The following is a 19,971-nucleotide window of genomic DNA, read 5'->3' as shown; positions in this document are numbered from 1 at the left end:
AAACCACAAACAAATACTACCACTACCATCCCACCATACCAATTCAAGCCACCAACTCCACCATGTCCGACCCAGAAACCCCCAGCAAGACCGCCGACGATGCCACCCTGGCCTTACTAAGGAAAGAAGCCCGTCCTAAAGCGCCGCTTCTCCTTCATCTCCCTCTTCGGTTTCGCAGTTTGCGAGCTCATCACCTGGGAAACAGTCCTCGCGCTCTTCTCCCAAGCCCTTGAGAATGGCGGACCAGCCGGCGCAGTGTACGGTTACATTATCACCTGGTTCTCGACCATGTCTGTCTACACAGTCATCTCGGAGCTGGCTTCCATGGCCCCCATTGCTGGAGGGCAGTACTACTGGGTGTACATGATGGCGCCGCCGAAGTACAAACGCATTTCGAGTTATATCGTGGGCTGGCTCACGACGTTGGCGTGGGTTGCGACTGTGGCGACGGAGACTCTGTTTGCCGAATTGATTGTGCAGGGCATTTTGGTGTTGGATTATCCCGAGTATGAGAATAAGATGTATCAGGGGACGTTGTTGACGTGGGCGGTCATTCTCGGGTGCATCTTCATCAACGTGGTGATTCCGGCGTGGTTGCCTAGATTCGAGGTCTTCATTCTGGTGTTCCATCTGGCTGGGTTTGTGGCGATTTTGGTTACGCTGCTGATCATGACGCCGAGTCTCGGATCTGCAGAGAGCGTATGGTTGGCAATTAATAATGGTGGTGGATGGCCCACGCAGGGATTGTCGTATTGTGTTGGGTTTCTGGGGAACGTTGCAACGTTCGTTGGGGCTGATGCTAGTGTCCATCTTGCGGAGGAGGTTTCCAATGCAGCTGTGAACATCCCTCGAGCTATCCTCGGAGCTATGCTCATCAATGGCTCGATCGGCTTTGCCATGATGGTCACTGTTCTGTACTGTCCTGGGGACGTTCAGACCGTGCTCGAGACGAAGATAGGATACCCATTCATCCAGGTATTCTACGATAGCGTCCGGAACGTCGCTGGAGCGACGGTCATGGCAGCAGTTGTGCTCGCATTGACATGGGCTTGCGCCACTGGGATCACAACCACAGCTTCACGGATGACTTGGTCCTTTGCACGAGATCGAGGATTGCCCTTCTCGAACTTCCTCGGCCGTGTCAGCTCGAGGTCGAAAGTACCGGTCAATGCTGTCTTGGTCGTGGCGGGCATCGCAGCGCTGCTATCGCTGATCTACATTGGATCTTATACCGCATTCAACGATGTCATCTCGTTGACCATTACTGGCTTCTACGGATCGTACCTCCTGCCGGCCGGATTTCTTCTTTACCATCGCATCAAAGGCAATGTGCTTCCGCGTGGTACAGAACTTGATACTTCACCTTCAGACGCCAACGCGAAGGAGGTCAAGACCGGTGCTGCTGAGGAAGTCACACAAGACGTCGACGGCGTCGAAGTTGTGCAAGCCCGTCTTGTGTGGGGACCGTGGCATCTTCCTGGCATTCTTGGCATTATCAACAACGTCTATGCGTGCGTGTACATGGTGTTCGTGATCTTCTGGTCGGTCTGGCCACCCGCGACACCTGTGTCGGCATCAACGATGAACTACTCGGTAGTCGTGACTGGAGGAGTCATGATCTTGAGCGCCATATGGTACTTCATAGGTGGTAAGAAGCAGTATCAAGGACCTCTGATCGACGATGAGGTCGCGAGCATCATGAGAGCTGGATCTACAATCTCAGTACACTAGATAGCAACGCAAACATCAAGACACATATATCGAAACAAAGAACACGTGCAATCCGCCATCATGGTCAGAGCCCCTGAGCTCTCGGATCGCATCCGGCGCTGGGCGCTTCCCAGGGTTCCATCAATAGGCAAAGCACAATTGCACAACTCTGCCCTTGCATACCCATATTCTGTACATCTACACTCCCGTCCGCAAAAATGTCGTCCTCGCGCGTTTCCCTGTTCATACGTCTCTTCGTCGCATTCTACACAGCCCTCGCCGCATCAGCACAACAAGAAGTCCTCAGCAACGCCAAAGCAGAAACACCTGGCTACAATGTCGGCCAGCCCATTCCAGTGAGCTGTCTCAATCGAACAATGTAAGATCTTGATGACCACGTGAATAAGGCCTCATGCAAGGGAGAATGGTGCCCGGACTAACGGTATTGCTCGCATAGAGACACTGGCGAACACATAACCGACCCGATCACGAACCAACTCTCCTACATCCCCGCCTTCACCTGCAACGAAACCGGCCGCCCCCTCGAGCTCTACTTCGGCATTGAGCGCGACATAAACTGCACCATCGACTTCATCGACGACCCCTTCTTCCACCTCCTCGAGTTCTACGTTCACAACGATGCCCCGCTCACATGTCGGATCCCAACAAAGCCCCTACCGCCAGCGGTGCTGAAGGAGGAGTATGAGCAAGGCACGAAAGACACGACAGATGGACAGGGGAGTCTGTCAGAGATCTACACGCCGTTGATAATTGCGCTCACGGGCACGCTGCAATTGAGCCATTTGCACGTCAGTACGAGCATGAACGTATTACTCCACGCCGTCCCCAAATCCATCTCCCCAGGCACCATCGCCGCCGCAACAGCATATTCGATATCCCGCGATCCTCCCTCCCGGATCGTAATCGGCGATCCCCTCCCATTACGCTTCAGCGTGCGGTGGTATCCCAATACCGCGCTGCCCAGTGGGTGGACGGGGATTGGAGGGCATTTGACGTTTAGCACGTTCGTGTACTGTTTGATCTCTGCGCTGGCGAGTGCGGCGATTTGTGTGGCATACTTTAGGGGTGTGGAGCTGCCGCGGCGGTTGAAGAGTCATGGGAAGGATCGATTGAGTGGGATGGAGAGAGGCGGACTGGGGGGGTATGGGTTGGCTATGGGGAGTGGGACGAATGGGTATGGGTATGGACCCGGGAAGAGGGATTAGAGGGGTTATGTGAGGCATTGGGCTATGGCTTGAAGAGGAGGCTTCTCGAGATGATGCCGCGAGAGGAACAAATTCGAAGTCGGCTTGGAAGGAAGATGGACTGACCCTTCACGACCGCTTCTGCGGAAACATGTCTGGACCTCTGGTGCCCTACATACTCGCCATCTCGACAGTGCCTGCAAGCGAGTCCCTGTACTTCCTCGCGCGATGCTGGCGATTGTCCCAGGGCGACGCGACGCGCTAGTATCAGGCGCCAAGGCATTGCAGCCTGGATCCTTCGACGGACCTTTGGCCCTTCTTCCTGGTACAAAGACCTCCACAATCTTCGCTAGCTGCTCGACAACTGAACCTCTTCACCAATTTGCAAACATGGTACACTATCGACGAGAATTCAAAGCCGATAGTCCTGATCAGGAATGGTACCCAATTGCGCAGTTTCCAGGAAGAGATTACTGGAAGTTGGCCGCTCATGGTACTGAAGAATCTCGTGTCGAACGTGGTTTCCTGGACTACGATCAATGTACCCTGGACGAGCTACGACGATTCTGCAAACAACGCCAACTGATTGTTCCCAGTGGCCATGATGGGACCTTTGACAAATTCAAGGAAATTCTGCAGGCAGCAGATGAAGTAGCCATCTTCAACAGATTCCTTGACCTACCACCTGAGCTGCGACTTCATATCTACGAGATCTACAAAGCCCCACTGGACTTCAACCACTTCAGCGTAGCACCACCCATCACCTTTGTCTCGAAGCTCATCCGGCGAGCAGCGAGCTCCCTCTTCTTCAGAGAAAGACTCTTCCTAATCCATCGCGACCAATTCTGGCCACCCCCAGGGCCCATGAGCCTGCAACGTGTGACGCAGCTCTTCTGGAACAGAGCACCTCTGGCCTTCATCCACTCTCTCAGGAAGCTGGAGATTATGGCGCCGCTTGGTCACGGTGCTGGATACGCTGAGTTCGACATTGATCTTAACGCCAAGCAGCGTGAGGAGAGGGCATGCTTCGTGTCGATGGGCACGTTCAATTGGGTCTCTCTGAATGAACGGAGCCCTGAAGTGGAGGTGGTGGTGAATGGTGTTGTGGAGCAGTTACGAGAGCTTGTTGATGTTATCTTGGCGAGGGAGCCGGGTGTGTTTGAGAGAGGTGATGCCGACGCTGTTCTGAAGATCTTTGCGGCGACGGCGCAAGTGGAGTGAAGAGGGTCTTGTCGAGGCAACAGCATTTAAATCTAAAGTGCAGATACAATGAGCTCCGCCACTAGCGATCTAGACTAGCCCTCAAGAGGAAGGTCTGAACTGCGGTCCTGCAAATGCACTTTCCAATCTTTCATCATTCACTTGGAGGCGCAGCACAGATGGTCCGGATCCTTGAAGAAGTCGCATGTGCTTCGTCGAATGAAAGTTGTGCTTGAAGGAAAGATATTGGCCATTACGTTTCGCACGAGTCTGAGATTGAGCATGGGTTTTGCCGGGCAATGGAGTACAGGATGATTATGAGCTGTAGGCTGTGTTTCGCGAATCACTACCATGCTGGGCAATTCTTGGTTGAGGAGACAGGCATTCGGAGGCATGTCAAAGCGGAGCATTCAAGGCATTTGCCTTGGAGGATGGAAGACGGCGCTGGAGCATTCGTGGTATCTAGATAGATCTCTTCTCCCGACTTCGCCCTTGAAAATGTACAATGGCCCTCTCCTGTACTAATCGGCTCCTTCGATAATGTACACTGCCAAGTCGTTCAGGTGCAATTGTACATATGTCCTCTCTCAGCTTTTGCCTCATTTCCGGTCTTATGGCCGTCATCACCGTGCATGATCCTGCTCTCCTCGCCATATCTTTACCACCCCTGCCTCGTCATCTTCTGCACAAGCACGACAGTCGCCTTGAAATTCTTCTTGAAATGCCTCCTCCACCTTACACTCTTCAGCCTCTTCCTCTTCATCCCCGGCCTTTCATGGAACCTCTGCATCTGGAAATCTCGCTTCACGCTATTCCTGCCACACAACGTTTCCAAGCTCCGGAAAGCCTTTCCCACATCCATCCCCCGAGCGGCGTTGACCTCCACCGTGCGTCCCAGAGTAGGACCCAACTTCAGTGGTGGGCCCTCGTCGATTTCCGGGGGAGGGGCGCCGAGGCGGGAGGAGGAGTAGTTGATGGGCTCCAGCATGGCGCTTATGGTTTCGTGGGGGAGTTGGGTATTGGGGGACCGGCGCTGAGGGGGAGCGCTGGGCCTGCTGGAGGAGAAGGAGTCGAGGATGTCGTCAAAGGAAGATTTGGTGCGGTCTGGGTTGGATGCGGCATTTTCGTTGGCTAGTCCCTGCGAAGGTGGGTTGTTCTGTTGTGCATCTCTGGATGAGTGTCGTGATGTGGGTGATTTGCCGCCGAGATCGAGAGCGCTGTCTAGGAAGGAGGAGATGTTGTCGCTGACGGTCTCGGCGCCTGAGGGTGGGCCATCTGCTTGTCTCCGGGGTTGCGCAGTTGTGAAGGGTCGTGATGTGTGGTGTTGGGTTCGTCCTCTGCAGTGTCGAGCGATTGGCGCTGCTGCTCGGGTGGTCGATGTTCTATAGGCAGCCGGCGCGAGGAATGGCAGCAATGGCTGCGATGAGCGAAGCAGTGCCTCACTCGCTCTGAATAGCTCCATGGTGGGGATGGTGGAAGTGAATGATCGATTGACGTCTCGTGCCTGACATTGACCTCGACATTGACGGAGCCTCACGGACGACTTTGCGGCGATCGGGAGTGAGTTTCCGCTGACTCAGCCTCGATGATGTTGCAGAAAGCTCACTTTGAAACACTTTCCACTGAACGTATTGGCCAACACTGCACTCATCAATATGGCCTACAACTACGGCGGACCTCCAGGCGCATATGGCGGCCAGCAGCAACCATATGGCGGCGCGCCAGGTATGGGCGGACCACCGACAGGACCAGCGCAAGCCTTCCAACCACCACCTAATATGCCGGCCGGTCTCAACTTCAACGCACCTGTCATCAGGCTGGGCATGGATGGTGGAGGTGGAGGTGGAGGCGGTCGTCCGCAGTCTGGCAATGATTGGGGTGACCGAGGTGGACGTGGCAGTAATGCAGAGCCTCTGGGTGGAAGAGACAGACGCGGCTTGGGCGCAGATCGCAACCTCGACCGTGAGAGGCAGGCAGTCCGTGATAGCATGATGGCACTACAGCCTCCCACGCGCGAGGAAGTCTCGAGGACTATCTTCGTGGGAGGTCTTGGTGAAGGCATGCCGCACGACGAGGCGCTGGAGAACATCTTGCGATGTGCTGGCAAGCTGAGACGCTGGACACGAGCTCGAGATGCCGACGACAGGAAGTGCAAGTTTGGCTTTGCCGAGTACGAAGATGTCGAGAGCCTGGAAGCTGCTGCTGAGCTGTACCCTAACCTCGAACTGCCACTGTTCAACGCGGACGGTAGTGTGCAGAGGGAGAAGGCCGAGGAGGGCGAGGTCAAGAAGCAGAAGTGGCTTGTGGTCATCGACGATGCTAGCAAAGAGTACATCGAGACCTGGATGGCAAGGAAGAAGGAAGACGAGAACACTCGGCAATTTCGTATGGAGTCCTGCAAGAGTGATCTCGAGCAAACGATTGCCGGCTTGATCAATCAAGCTGCACATGGCACAAATGGTGTCAACGGACACGGCGATGTGGATGGCGATGTCTCTATGGCTGAGACAAACGGCGACGCGAATGGCGCAGTCGAGCACATCACCATCCAACAAACCGGAGCTGAGGACGAGCTTGCGGACATCCCAGCCGAGCAGCGAGCGACGGTGGCAGAAGAAATTAAGGCCTTCCGTGATAGATCCAACCGCCGAGACATCGAACGCCTACGTCGCGAAGAGGACCTCGAACAGGAAGAGCGACGGCGCAATGGCCCAGCACCGCGTGTCAGCCGACTTGCATCACCTCCACCGGGCGCAGCGAACTCCACAAACGGCATCCCACTTGGCCCTCGTGGCCAGCAGGGTGTCGCCGGTGCACCGTCAGGCCCTAAGGGCTTCAGAGGGACACAAATACCCAACGACTATGTCAACGGTGTCGCTTTTGTGCCAGGTGCCGGACCTGACGGACGTGGCATGACAGTCTCACTGAACCGTGAGGAGGAAGATGCAGATGAGAGCGACGAAGAACTTGAGCGTCGCCGACAAGAGAGGAAAGATGCAGAAATCGAGAAGCAATACCAGGATCAGGTTCGTCGCTGGCACAATCGTGAGCGAACACGCGGTGCAGCTCAAGAGCGTGAACGCAAGCGTGAGGATGACGAGAAGCGTGCTATTGAAAAGGCTCGTGAAGACATCCTTGCCAAGTTTGCCAGCTGGAACGACGATGAAGAGGCAGAGAAGCAACGACACCCATACTACAGAGATCACTCGGCTTGGCTGCGAATACGCGACCAAGATCGCGAGAGGGAGCGACGCGAAGATGACGCAGACCGCAAAGCTGAAGAGCGCGAGAAGGCTGACGAACAACGACGTACCAATGAGGCGCGCGGTATGGCCGACGACTTCTTGGACTCGATGGGCATCGAACCAGAGCCCGAGAGGGTCGATCAAGCCGGACCTGCACCGTTCAAGATCAGCTTGGGAGGTGCCAGCAAGACAAAGCCAGCCACCGCCGCTGCACCAAAGCGTGCGCAAATGGACGTCGAAGGTCTGCTGGAGGACGAGGAAGATGCTGCTGCTTCTGGCCTCAAACGCGATCTACAACTCAAGCCGCTCGAAGACATGTCTACACTACCTACCTCCGGCTTAGGCTTGACAGACGAGGAGAAGGCCAGCGCACGCCAACAGCTGGCGTCTGAAATTCCCACCGACAATGACAAGCTCTTCGCCCACCCGATCAAGTACGAGCACCTCACCAGCGACATTCTCAACAACCAGATCCGACCTTTCGTGGAGAAGAAGGTTGTGGAGTATCTCGGTGTGCAAGAAGACCTCATCGTCGACGCTGTCATTGCTGGTGTTCGCGATAAGGCTTCGGCTCAGTCGATCAAGGAGGAGCTGGAGGGCCCACTTGAGGACGAGGCTGAGGTTCTGGTCAAGAAGGTGTGGAGACTGCTTGTCTTTTGGGGCGAGTGTGAGTCGCGAGGTTTGCAGTAGGCTGGATTACCAAGCTATTCAGACTTGGCGGAGTGTATAGCAGTGAGTAGGAAATGCAAGAGATACCAATCGAGCTAAAATTTCTAATGCCAAGCACTGCTGTGATACCTCCAATGTTTCCGCCATCATACCACAGCCTGGTCACTGGTCTGCTGTTTCAAGAATCCGCAAAACCTTACTGATGTCCTGTCCTCACTGAGGACCACATCAACACCGAATTCTGATTTAAATCGCACGATGTCTTCGCATATTCAGTCAAGACAGACCGTACCCAGAGTCACATCCAACATTACAGGCGCGACTAACCCCAACAAAATCGACTATACCCGCGCAAGAGAAATCATGGACACCAGCTCTTCCCACTCAGGGCCACAATACGATTTCATGTCCCACTACGAAGACCTCTGGGATCAACGCTCCATCACCCACCCTTCCGCTATCCCATCAGATAGCCTCCCAGAGATATCAGACCTGTACCAAGACCAGGAAACCGCCGAGTCCATTTTGGAGTACGATATCCCAGGATCACTCCGGCCTGCCTTTGGCCCCGTCCAACCCGTCTACTACAAGGGCCATGAAGACAGCCAATGCCCCTCCCCCTCGATCTCACGCACAAGCACACGCAAACCAGCCTTGCGCCCTGCTCCCTGCCCAATCCAACCTCAACCCATTTCCTGGCACGACCACTCGGACTACCAAGGCCTCCTGCTCCGCACACCATCAGAAAGCGACAGTTCTTACTTCCCCTATCCCTCCTCCTCAACTATCCCCGTGCGACAGGATTCTGGATGTACCTTTGAGGAGTATATCCACGACTTCAAGAACGCGGAGCGACGCAGAAACTGGACGCCGCCGGATGTGTGCGGTATTGACTTGGCGAAGCGACGTTATGGCAAAGAAAGCTCGAGCTCCTCCTCTTCTTCTTCTTCTTCTTCTTCTTCTTCTTCTTCGTGTCCGCTGCGGAAATTGACGCAGAAGTGGAGGGGGTTGAAGAGGAAGGTCTTGGCGGTGGAGATGGGGAGGATCGAGGATGAGGGTCGACATGGGTGGTGGAGTGGGTTCGTGATGTGGTGAGGGAGGGGAGGCATAGGGGAGGGGCATGGTGGTGTGGATTTTGTGGGATAATGGGCGCTTTGCTGTATTCTGAGACTTCTGTTCATGCATGAGATAGTGTCGGGCATAAAGAGCGCACGCGTGGCGTGGATGCAGCGTTGCGGTGGAGATGGTGTGTGTCTATCGCATCGGACATGTAGCCAGTATTCTGATCAAGCTCTCCAAGTGAAACATGTCGCGCTGTGCAGCGACCATTTCTGACCTGTTATCCCTCTAATTGACGCCGGCGTCCTGGTCCGTCTGCATGTAACCGTTTGTGATGGTGTAAACGTGTCATGACACTGTTTGAGTGCAAACGCGGGAGTTGGCTCTCTTGCCCTTCTTGATTCCTTTTTGGTCGTTTGAATGCTCCCACTTTCATCATTGAAATCTTCAGACTCATCAGCAGTTGAGCACAGCTATTGAGTTCTGTCTCGCATCGCACATCTCAACCGCACACCCCAGCCAGTATGCCTGACGCTCCGACCACAGACCTGGCCAACACTTCGACAAGTCGGGAGATGCAGATCACCCCATCTACCTCAGAATACTCCGACTCTGGCCCCTGCTCTGATTCCTGCGACTGCGACTGCCACTCACACTTCTCCGACTCTGAGGATGAAGACGACAAGAAGACTCGACTGGCAGATATGACAAAGGACGTTACCGGCATCTCGGAAGGCTTCGGCCTGTCAGTCGAGCCAGCAACTGATGAACACGATCTCGGCAAGCAGTGGGAGATCTTGTCAATGCTCTTCAAGAAAGAGAAAGGCATACCATACAAGTCCAAGCAGCGTGGCGTCGAATCCGAGACTCCGACTGCTGTTCCGGCCCAGAGGACATCCTCATCGAGTACTGGAGGAAGAAAGCCACCTCGGCAGAAAATCAGCATGCTAGCGCGAAGCAGCGCGTTGCCAGCTTGGAGAAGGAGAACAGAACGTTGTACCTAAGGCGACCGGAACAGGTGAACAGGGCACGGGCTCTCAGTTTCGGAAGAGGGCTCGACAGTGATCAAGTGGTTGCAGTGTGCATTCCGGTAAAGTGATGAGTACGTTCTACGGCGACTGTGGGGTTGTGATAGACACTGACTTTCTTGCCAGGTTACGTCGCTGCAGAGCACCAGTTGCATGGTCTCTGGTACAAAGACTGCGCGAGACAGGCAGCGATACGTTGATGACCTAGCAAGGGCTGGGAACAAAGTTGACTGCCGCGGAGCGCTTCGACTCATTACTCAGGCATAATACTTGGCTTCGACACGCTGGGGGGTGGTTCACTGGCGAAGTCCTTGGCATCTTGGTCGAGGGTACGGCGCATCGTCGTGTGTTTGGGTCATGGGCGTGTATCCATTTGGCAGATTTCCAGAACAGTCGACGCCTGGGGCGGTAACACATTTCATTACGAGCCATTCGAGTGCATGTCTTACCGAGACCAGAACATTGCCCAATCTTAATATGAATATCGTATCAGCCATAGCACCGATATCAAAGAAGTGCTTGGTGACTACTCTCCCATCCCTTCGGCAATCGATACCCAGGCGGCACAGCATACTGCCCATGACATCTTCCAGGCCGCGTACACGTCTCCAGATTGCATCTTCCATACAGCCGACAGTAGCACTCTTGCGCCGTAGGGCATGCTTGAGCATTGATTCGATCCAGATTGATGGTGCGATCAGGATCCTGCATGAACAGTATATGCCAGATGTAGGACAAGATCCGACCAGCGATCTTATCATCGACTGGAGCGGCATGCTCGCCGCTGTCCAGTAGCCATTGTCGCAGAGCAGTATATTCGGCTTGCGTATGCTGCCATAGCCGTTCTTGAGAGACAATGAACTGTGCGCAGCACTGTGATCGGATGGCGTCGGAACGTGCAAGTGAAGCGGCGCCGGCGATAGCATAGTCATCGAACAGTGTTCTGAGTGTCCCGAGAAGTGCTGCATCAGACACTGCTCGGGCATCCCATGGTTGCAGCTTCGCCTTGAAGATGGTCTCGAGGCTACCCTGCGGCGGCGACTCCTTCGATGAACAAGTACTTGCACTCCAGTCGCAACGTAGATTGTGGTACCCGTATGGCTCGAGAGCGGCTGTGGCGTTGAGAGCTATGAGTAGCGCCGCATTGTCGTACTCAGGCGCATCATTGTGCCATGCCCACCTCGATCCATGAACGAACACTGCTCCGGCCGCTGAAATATTGTCGTAGTTGTCGATGATCCAGGTCAAATATGCCATCGCTTCATGTCCGCGGTTCGCAGGGAGCTGGCCCTCCCAAGATGTCTCGTCGATTGGTGCATCCGCGACATAGCTGCAGACGTGATACTTTCCAGACAACGCGTCCAGCCAGGCAGCATCTCCATCAGCCACCACCCTCGCCACCACCAGCGCCGGCTTCGACGATTTCGCCAATCCTGAACATCGTCCTCGAGCCGCTGGCAGAGACTTCGCGGTGGTTCGATACCTTATCGTCGTCCATCCAAAAGTTCGATTCCTCGGTCCTGGCAAGAGGTTGAGAATCAGGACGACAAGGAGGAGAAATGCAAATGTTCCAGCATTGGCGAGGACAAGATACTTCTTCGTGACCCGGCGCATGTCTCTGCCAAGAAACCACAGCCCTGCGATGGTGTTGCTTGGGAGGGTGTTGGCATCTTGGCGATTGCTTGAGGTGCGAGGGACCTTCTCCGGAAGACGCGGCAGGGTGCAGGATTCTTGCGGCAGTTGGCTCGGCCGGTGATCTGGCGAGACCGGTCGAATGTGGTGGTGGCTGACTGACCGCAAGAAAGACTTCACTTCATTCTTTCAGTCGTGTATAATATCGACATATAATGTTTCCGGTCGTTCTTTGGGAGAGTTGAGCGAAAGACGCCGCTGATCCATTCGAGCCGGGTCAGAGACGCCGGTCCATGTGCGTGCCGTCCTTGGTGATTGCTAGATTCCATCATTGGCTCTCAGAATGCTGCTGATATCAGCTATACGAGGCCATTTGAGCTCACGGAGAAGCATCACAGTCCTGTGTTCCATCGAGAAAGCAAGATGTTGATGATTAAACCGCGATCCGGACGACTGCCTTCTCAGCAATCAATCGATGAGTTGTCCTTCTCATTGGAACGATATATCTGAGATAGACTCGTGATGAACATGAGCATTCTTGATCATGGAGAGTACTTTGAGGTGAGAGGATGGAATCGTGAAGTGAGGAAAGCTCGATGACAAGCTTTACCAAGAAACGGCATACCAAGACTTCGTGGACCCACTCTCCATGGCAGTACAGATGCAGCATTTGCACGGCACATATCCACATGTATGCTCAAGAACACCATCAGTGCACCTCATGGTGCAAGCGCTCAGGCCCGACCTGACCAGCATGATGAATGGCTCCTGCCAAAAGACGGCTCACAAACGGCAGATACCTGAGATCTTTCGATTTACATCGTCTCTTGAAGCGACGAAACGCTATCTCTTGCCTGGTTCCGACTGAACAGGACGAACGACTCGCCAGTACCCTGGTTTTTGTCCCAACATGGAAATGAGGGTAGCGTTTCGGCGCTCGAAAAGGCTTTAATATCAGTGAGCACACTAGACAATTAAGTATATCCTTTCCGCGCCGATTTCTTCCTTTCTTCTTCGTGAGCTTTAAGTACCGCATCCTTCAAACCATCAACACCACCAGGTCTCTGAGCTGGTAATTCTCCAACAAAGTTCCTTGCACTGGGAACTTGGCGCAGCAAGATTAGCAAGAGGTTGCCCTTCCATTCTTGCTTGTACTTGACAAGTGTCTGCTGACCAGCATGTGCGGTGAATAAGTCGTAGCTCAGTGTATGCTCGATCGTTTGAAGTAGCCCGAGACTCTCACGATAGACGAACTTCTGAGGCGTGTTGGCTGTGACTGTGGCATTGCGGATACCGTTTGGGCCCCGGAGCTGAACTGTATCTCCAGGCTCGGCATTGATGGCTCCCATCCAGTGCCCGTCGCGGTCTACTCGGAGAGCTTCCAGATTGCCGCGCCGGCTGACGGGAATGTTCAGGATCAGGTCGAAGTCAAGTACCTATGCACAGTCAGAGTCTCGGCTGCAGGCATTCACGATTACTTGCACGACCTACCTTTTCACGGCAGAACTCTGGCCTCGGACTGAAGACCGATGAATGGCTTCGTGATTCGCTTGCCAGCTGAGGAGCTAGAAGGACTGCCAACAGTAACGTGAGGATAGTGACAGTTCTGACTGGAAATGCCATGTTTGTGCTGCCTTCCTCGTACTGTGCTTCCGAGTCGACAGCTGGTCGTGAGCCCACTGAAATTGTATCTCTTTCCTCAGGATTTCGCTACACTAAAGAAAGCAATGTGCGACCTAGTCATCGAGGAATAGGCGTGATGAGCATCAGCATCTGCGTGGCTGGCTCGAAAGAGCATCTGTTCTCTCTCCATATCGCCCAGAAGTTAGAACGCCTGGTGGTAGAGTGCAGCTACCGAGGTACTTACAAAGTCTAATGCCACAACATCGTTCCAGGCCCCTTGCAAGTGACCATGTTCTACATCAACATCAGCAAACACACATCATCCCTGGTGTTGTTACAGAACCCCTCAACTTTGGTGCGAGGAAGCTGTCGCGTCGACGACACCACGACCTAGTTGTGCTGCCAAGGTGCCAGAGTCATGGACGCGCGGCGTGGCTCCTGGAAGCCGACCGAGTGAGTTGCCGCGTCGCCTCGGAAAGAGACCGACAATTCGGAGCGGCCAAGATGCTGTTCCCGATGGTCAAGAGAGCGACATGGCGAGAAAGATGGCTCAATCATCTATCAGCTCGTGCACAGCTGTCCCCATACGGTGAATTACTCCGACAGGGACAATTATGTCAAGAATTACTACGACAGGGACCATTATGTATTTCTTACTCCGACAGGGACCTGCACGGTATCTATATTACTGTCACAGGGACCATTATTGCCACATCGTCGCATTCTCACCCTAACGTATTTAACCTACTCTCTTATTCTAGTAGAGCACGTTAAATGAGTTAGGGCAAGGCTAGAAACGTATAGCCTTATAAAGGCGAATAATCGTAAGCTACTAAGCTATAAGCAGGTTAATCGTAGAGGTGAATAAACGAGAGGTACGAGTAGCGCGAGTAGATTAATCGTAGAGGTAAATATACGAGAGGTATAAGTAGGGTAATAACACGATACGAGTAGGTTAATCGTAGAGATAAATATACGAGAGGTACGAGTAGCGCGAGTAGGTTAATTTAGTAGAGGTAAATAAACGAGAGGTACGAGTAGGGTAATAAGACGATACGAGTAGGGTAATAAGACAATACGAGCAGGTTAATAATATAATAAGAGTAGGTTAATAAGACGATACGCGGCTAAGAGAGTTTATTCGAGTAGAGTAGAGATAGACAGACATACCCTAAAGCTTAAAAATAATCCTTGCCTTAGTAGTAGTACTAGATATACCGATTTATAGCGTCGACGTAAACGCTAATAGTAGAACGACTAGCTATAGAGTAACGCTAGTACCTATTACTTATATTACTCTCGGCGACACGGCTAATATAGCGATAGTATAGTATTAGGCGAGCTTTACGAAGCTTAGGGCGCTCTATAATATTACCGACGTATGTAGCTTTACGAAGCTCGCTAGTAGCGTTCTTATTAAGATAAGTATTTAGCTCGTAAGCTACCTACTTTATAGTAGACTACGACTACTACTTACTTATTACCGTACCGGCGTATATTTACTTAAACCCGTAGGTACGTACCTAGACCCCGCGCTCGCTAACTAATCCGACTAGCGGCTTAGCGCCCGTATATAACTCTCGCGCCCTCCGCGCCTCTCTTAGATAGAATATCTATTCGACTTATACCTTACCCGACTACGTACTTATGCCTACTTATAATACTTCGAATAGATTATTACTAACGTATAGAGAGATACGAGAAGCTATATTCGGGAGATTATAAAGAAACCGCGATAGTATATAAGGGAGTACTAAGATTAGGTATCGTACTCGCTAAGTCGTACCTTAAAGTAGATTATAGCTGATATAGTAATAATAGCGAGATAGACCGGTACCGGCGTACTAGACGTAAGTATAGAGAATACTAATAGACGCGTTTATCGCGCGTCCCTTAATAGATTATCCTTCTTTACCCTACTATCCGATCTACCCGATAACGATAGCGCGAACCCGGCGATATAGACTTAAGAACGTAAAGAGGATATTATAAATAGGCTCCTCGACGAGAATAACTAGTACCATAAGTAGTATAAGAAGGTGTTCGACTAACTTAAGGCGATTAAGGAAGAGGAGGTCGAGATAGAGCTAAACTTAGCTAACCTATATAGGGCGGAGTTTATCGAGGATAAGATAGAAGATAAGGGTACTAAGGTACCGAGGAAGAGGAGGGTTACTATCGACAACTTCTAGGAAGCCTTCGACTCGTTAAACGGGTTGAATATAGACAAGTTTAAGAAGACGGTCAATAATTATCTCTAGTAGATCTATAAGATCCTCTATAATATTAAGTCCGATTACTAACGTACGTATAAACTTAATACTACGCTCGATATAGCTAACCGTATTAACCTCCGTAAGGCGTAAGATACTAAGGACTAGATAGACCGACTCGAGGATATAATCGATACGGAATAGGCGACTAGACAGTCCCTAGAAGAGGAGGTTACGCGACTAAAGGAGGAGCTCGCTAAGCGCGATAATACTATCGTTATCGACCTAGACGAGCTTACGAGGGCTAAAGATATAAAGAAGGTATATCGTACGTAGTATAACGTAGCGGAGAGCAAGCTAGTAGAGACCGAGACTAAGCTCGTAGTAGCCGAGAAGCGTATTACTAAGCTTAAGAAGTAAGAGAAGGACCGTAGCCAGTCTAAGGAAAAGTAAGACCTACTACCTTAGCGAACCGAGTCTAAAGAGTCACTAGAGCGTCGGTAGAATAGAGGCAAGCCTAATAAGAAGAAGTTGGACCCGGATTTATTAGACTTATTAGATGACGAGGACGACGGTAACAAGGGCCGTAAGAATAGCCGTAAGTACGGTAGTCGTAAGGGTAAGAAGAATCGCCCGAGTACCGACTTAGATAGTAACCCTATCTCCGTATATACGACTTACGACGTCGATATAACTACTAGTATCAAGTCCTCTAACGAGCTAAAGGCCCCTACCTAAGTTCGATCTAAAGAGCGACAATATTAAGTTCTAAGAGTAGTAGCGTACTACCGAAGCTAAGCTCTAAGCCTCTAAGTACCGTACCGTAAAGGACTCTATTTAGAACGTCTAGAGCTAGTTAAAGAACGGTATATAGACCTATATCGACTTAAAGATCCCTAGTCTTACTAAGTCTACGGAAGGTACGACTACTTAGTACTTATATAGTAGTAGAAGACGGCGGATTATACGAAAGATAAAGAAGGACCTAATAGGATAGCTTATATCTATATATAGTATCGCTAGTATTAGTATAGGTAGATACTAGGTGTCCGGATGTTTACTAGCCTATAGGCTAGTAAACCCTAGTTACGTAATCTAGTTATATAACATACCTATACCTATATACTTGACCTACGGCCTATATGTTCTCAACACTCCTACTTAGGCTATATAGTCTCCTATAATCCCTTTACGTAAGCTAGAGCTACCTTATAAAGTTTTAGAACTACTAGCTATTAAGGGGCTTTATTAACCTATTAGTAGCTATGTCCTTTACATAGTAGTAGTCCACTACAATCTTCTTCTACTACTAGAGATGTCTAATATAGTTATATATAACATTAATATACTTTGACCTTTTATATATATAGGCATCTTTAATAAGTGTTAAAGCGGCTTAGTTGTTACCTATAAGCTTAACTAGCCTTAGCTCGTTAATAGTGCCCTTACTTGCCCTTATACTCGGCTAGAAAGAGCTCTTTCCTACTAGTTCTAGGCACCCCATTTCCCTAAGGACAGCAGTAAGAAATTGTGACTACTTTACGGCTACGTTTATAGCTATGAACTTAGCTTCTATTATTAATGTTATAATAGACTTCTACTTTCTACTTATCTAGGACATAGGTGATCTATAAAGGAACTATACGTATCCTAGAATTGAGACTCTATCCACTTTGTCTATAGCGTAGTTAGAGTCCGAGTATCCCTAGAGATTGCCCCCTCCCTTTCTATATATAAGACCTAGGTCTAGGTATAACCGTAGGTATCGGGAGAGCTTCTTTAAAGCCTTTATATACTACTACGAGGGATCAGCAACATATAAGCTAATTCTTCTAAGGGGGAATGCTAAGTCTGGCCTTGTCATTGTCATTAGCTATATCTAGGTACTATTATGGCTCTAGTAATCCTGTTTGTTACACCTCTTATCTATAGGTGCCGTAGGCACTAAGTGCTCGTAGCTCTCTATAGGTAAGTAGGTTGGCGTAGCCTTCTCTCTAGCTATGTTCATCTTGGCTAAGTTAGCGTAGACATAGTGTCCTTGATCAAGCTTTAAAGTGCCTTAGGACCTGTCTCTTATAATCCTTATTCTAAGGATCTTCGTAGGTTCACTAAGATCTTCAATCTTAAACACTTTTCTAAGCTCAGCCTTAAACTACTGAACATCTAATAGCTTTAGAGCTACAATAGGTATGTCATCTATATAGGTAAGGACTATAAGGTCTCTATCCGTATAGATAAGTAGGTATAGATCTACCTAGGACTAGGTAAATCTAATCTTCTCTAGCTTCGTAATATAGAGCTTGTTCTAGTCTCTAGCTACTTGCTTAAGCCTATAAAGGCTTCGTAGGACCTTGAACACTATATTTAGAGGTACTTTAACTCCTAGAGGTGGGATTATATAGATGTTTTTAAGAAGGCTACTTTAGGTAAAAGCATTATTTACATCTACTAGGTGTATCTCGAGATCTCTCTTACACACTACTACTATAAATACTCGGAGAGTATCATGTCTAATAGTAGGTATAAAGGTCTCTTCGAAGTCAACCCCATATTTCTATAAAAAACCCTCTTATAACTAGTCTTACCTTGAACTTCTTAATAGCTCTACTAATCATTCTTTTTATCTCGAAGACCTACCTAGAAGTAATTAGATTTGTACCCTTTAGCGGTACAACTACTTCCTAGGTGTTATTACTTACTAAGGTGATAAGTTCGTTCTCGATTACCTCTCTCTATATATATCCCTATTTAGGGTCTCCTACGGCTACCTTATAGGACTTTAGGATTAGTACTTTCTACTAATAGGCTATAGCCTACCTAATAGTAGCAAATGTATATTCTTCTACGTCGTTTAGAATCTCCTCTACCTAGCTTATTATAGGGTCTAGATAGAACATCTAGGCAATAAGAGCCTTATAGTATTTAGCCTTATACTCTTTAGAGTTATTATCTCCGTCCCCCCTTAACCTCTTGTTGCCTATAACCTAAGGTAGCGCTAGGTGTTTAGATAGGTCGAACTGAACGACATCTTCTTTTTCTTTTATTAGAGTACCCTAATCTCTAAGCTTCTAGTATTCCCTAATGTCCTTTAGGGAGGGGGAAGTTATATAAATAGCGGTTGTTATAGTGTTAATAACTTAGGTAGGTTCTGTATAGATCCACCGTTATCGGCCTTCGAAAGTATTAAAACCGCCTTAATATTCTCTCCTAGCCTTCGTAACGGTGTCTCTAATAATCCCCTATCGGAAAATTTCGCCCTAAAGGGCTTCCTTCTAATAGAATTACGCTATAGCGCTCGACTCGGCTAGTTAGTAAAGGTAATACTAAGATCTATATCTCCCTCCTTCTTATTCTTCAACTAGTCGACGTGACTATACGCTTTTATAGCTTTTATGTCGGGATCCTAGAACAGCTATTGTTTTATAGTGTTTTCTAAGTAGCCTATAAATGCGGCTTCTTTCCCTCGGTTTATTAACTTGTCTCTCCTTAAGCCTTAAGGTTAGGCTCTTAGGTCTATATAGACTATAGCTTTATATCCCTAGACGCGGAAATGGTCGACTGACGGTACTTAGCTAGTAAAGGCTTCTTCTAGTAAAAGAGGAATACTATTAATAATCGGACTATTAGGTAGTCTGTTTCTAATTATAGTCTATACTTATAAAGCTTCTAGCTAGAACTTAACTAGTATACTAGAGTCTTTAAGTATAGCCCGGACTATGTTCTTAGAGGCTCGAATTGACCTTTCTATAGGTCTATTTTAAAGAGAGTTATAGGCATTAGTTGTGTCTATCTAAGTACTAAACTCCTTCTCCTACTCTTTTAGTAAGGCGAGAATTTCCTTTATACTATTACTACGGATCGTAGACAGAAAGTACCTTGACTACCGTTCTGCCTAGACCTTCTAATCCCGTAGGGCTATAGGAGCGTCGCTCCTAGCCTTTAAAGGGATTACCTACTTCTTCCTAGAGAAGTTGTCTATAATCTTAAGCTAATATTTATATCCTAGCCTAGAGACTACGCCCTAAAAAGGCCTATAGATGTTAATAGAGACAAGGGCTAGCCTTTCTCCTTTTCTCTCTATAGTAGGTCCCTTAAAATTCCTTATATTAGTAAGGGAGCATACCTTATAACTTAGGTGTTTAGAAGAAATAGGGATAGGATCTTTCTTATTAGTAACTCTACAAAGGTTTCTTAGTAGTCCCTTACTAAGGTGTGTACATCTTCTATACTATAGCTCCGACTAATCTTCGGACTTAGTATTAGCTATAGCGGTGCCGTTACGTTCTTAAGAGAGTATACTAGTATACTATAGCTTAAGAATTTCCGAGATCGAGTAGATAAACGGTACTCCTCCTTAAAGTTTAGTCTAGACAACGGGTTTACTAGA

At 49.6% G+C, this 19,971-nt stretch overlaps 9 protein-coding genes across 9 annotated transcripts; 6 read left to right on the top strand and 3 right to left on the bottom strand.

Annotated features, from left to right (window-relative positions):
- Positions 1–62: 62 nt before the first annotated feature.
- Positions 63–1,731, top strand: CLAFUR5_08093 (Choline transport protein; the record flags this gene model as incomplete). The annotated part of the gene is made up of 2 exons (XM_047907241.1): positions 63–132; positions 179–1,731. 2 exons carry the CDS (start codon positions 63–65, stop codon positions 1,729–1,731), a joined length of 1,623 nt encoding a protein of 540 aa, XP_047759450.1.
- A 197-nt stretch (positions 1,732–1,928) lies between these two features.
- Positions 1,929–2,936, top strand: CLAFUR5_08092 (uncharacterized protein; the record flags this gene model as incomplete). Its single annotated transcript, XM_047907240.1, has 2 exons — positions 1,929–2,089; positions 2,168–2,936. The coding sequence occupies 2 exons, from the start codon at positions 1,929–1,931 to the stop codon at positions 2,934–2,936; spliced, it is 930 nt and encodes a 309-aa protein (XP_047759451.1).
- A 369-nt stretch (positions 2,937–3,305) lies between these two features.
- Positions 3,306–4,136, top strand: CLAFUR5_08091 (uncharacterized protein; the record flags this gene model as incomplete). The annotated part of the gene is made up of 1 exon (XM_047907239.1): positions 3,306–4,136. The coding sequence occupies one exon, from the start codon at positions 3,306–3,308 to the stop codon at positions 4,134–4,136; it is 831 nt and encodes a 276-aa protein (XP_047759531.1).
- A 637-nt stretch (positions 4,137–4,773) lies between these two features.
- Positions 4,774–5,577, bottom strand: CLAFUR5_08090 (uncharacterized protein; the record flags this gene model as incomplete). Its single annotated transcript, XM_047907238.1, has 1 exon — positions 4,774–5,577. The coding sequence occupies one exon, from the start codon at positions 5,575–5,577 to the stop codon at positions 4,774–4,776; it is 804 nt and encodes a 267-aa protein (XP_047759449.1).
- A 193-nt stretch (positions 5,578–5,770) lies between these two features.
- On the top strand, positions 5,771–8,050 carry CLAFUR5_08089 (U1 snRNP-associated protein; the record flags this gene model as incomplete). Its single annotated transcript, XM_047907237.1, has 1 exon — positions 5,771–8,050. The coding sequence occupies one exon, from the start codon at positions 5,771–5,773 to the stop codon at positions 8,048–8,050; it is 2,280 nt and encodes a 759-aa protein (XP_047759947.1).
- A 237-nt stretch (positions 8,051–8,287) lies between these two features.
- Positions 8,288–9,124, top strand: CLAFUR5_08088 (uncharacterized protein; the record flags this gene model as incomplete). The annotated part of the gene is made up of 1 exon (XM_047907236.1): positions 8,288–9,124. The coding sequence occupies one exon, from the start codon at positions 8,288–8,290 to the stop codon at positions 9,122–9,124; it is 837 nt and encodes a 278-aa protein (XP_047759946.1).
- A 488-nt stretch (positions 9,125–9,612) lies between these two features.
- Positions 9,613–10,092, top strand: CLAFUR5_08087 (uncharacterized protein; the record flags this gene model as incomplete). The annotated part of the gene is made up of 1 exon (XM_047907235.1): positions 9,613–10,092. The coding sequence occupies one exon, from the start codon at positions 9,613–9,615 to the stop codon at positions 10,090–10,092; it is 480 nt and encodes a 159-aa protein (XP_047759963.1).
- Positions 10,093–10,623: 531 nt separating this feature from the next.
- CLAFUR5_08086 (uncharacterized protein) lies at positions 10,624–11,730 on the bottom strand (the record flags this gene model as incomplete). Its single annotated transcript, XM_047907234.1, has 1 exon — positions 10,624–11,730. The coding sequence occupies one exon, from the start codon at positions 11,728–11,730 to the stop codon at positions 10,624–10,626; it is 1,107 nt and encodes a 368-aa protein (XP_047759962.1).
- A 992-nt stretch (positions 11,731–12,722) lies between these two features.
- On the bottom strand, positions 12,723–13,371 carry CLAFUR5_08085 (uncharacterized protein; the record flags this gene model as incomplete). Its single annotated transcript, XM_047907233.1, has 2 exons — positions 12,723–13,184; positions 13,240–13,371. 2 exons carry the CDS (start codon positions 13,369–13,371, stop codon positions 12,723–12,725), a joined length of 594 nt encoding a protein of 197 aa, XP_047759259.1.
- Positions 13,372–19,971: the final 6,600 nt, after the last annotated feature.

This window comes from Fulvia fulva, chromosome 3, assembly GCF_020509005.1.
Source record: "Fulvia fulva chromosome 3, complete sequence".
Lineage (NCBI taxonomy): Eukaryota > Fungi > Ascomycota > Dothideomycetes > Mycosphaerellales > Mycosphaerellaceae > Fulvia > Fulvia fulva.
The sequence above is the reverse complement of the archived record's forward strand: the minus strand, read 5'-3'. Positions and strand labels throughout refer to the sequence as shown.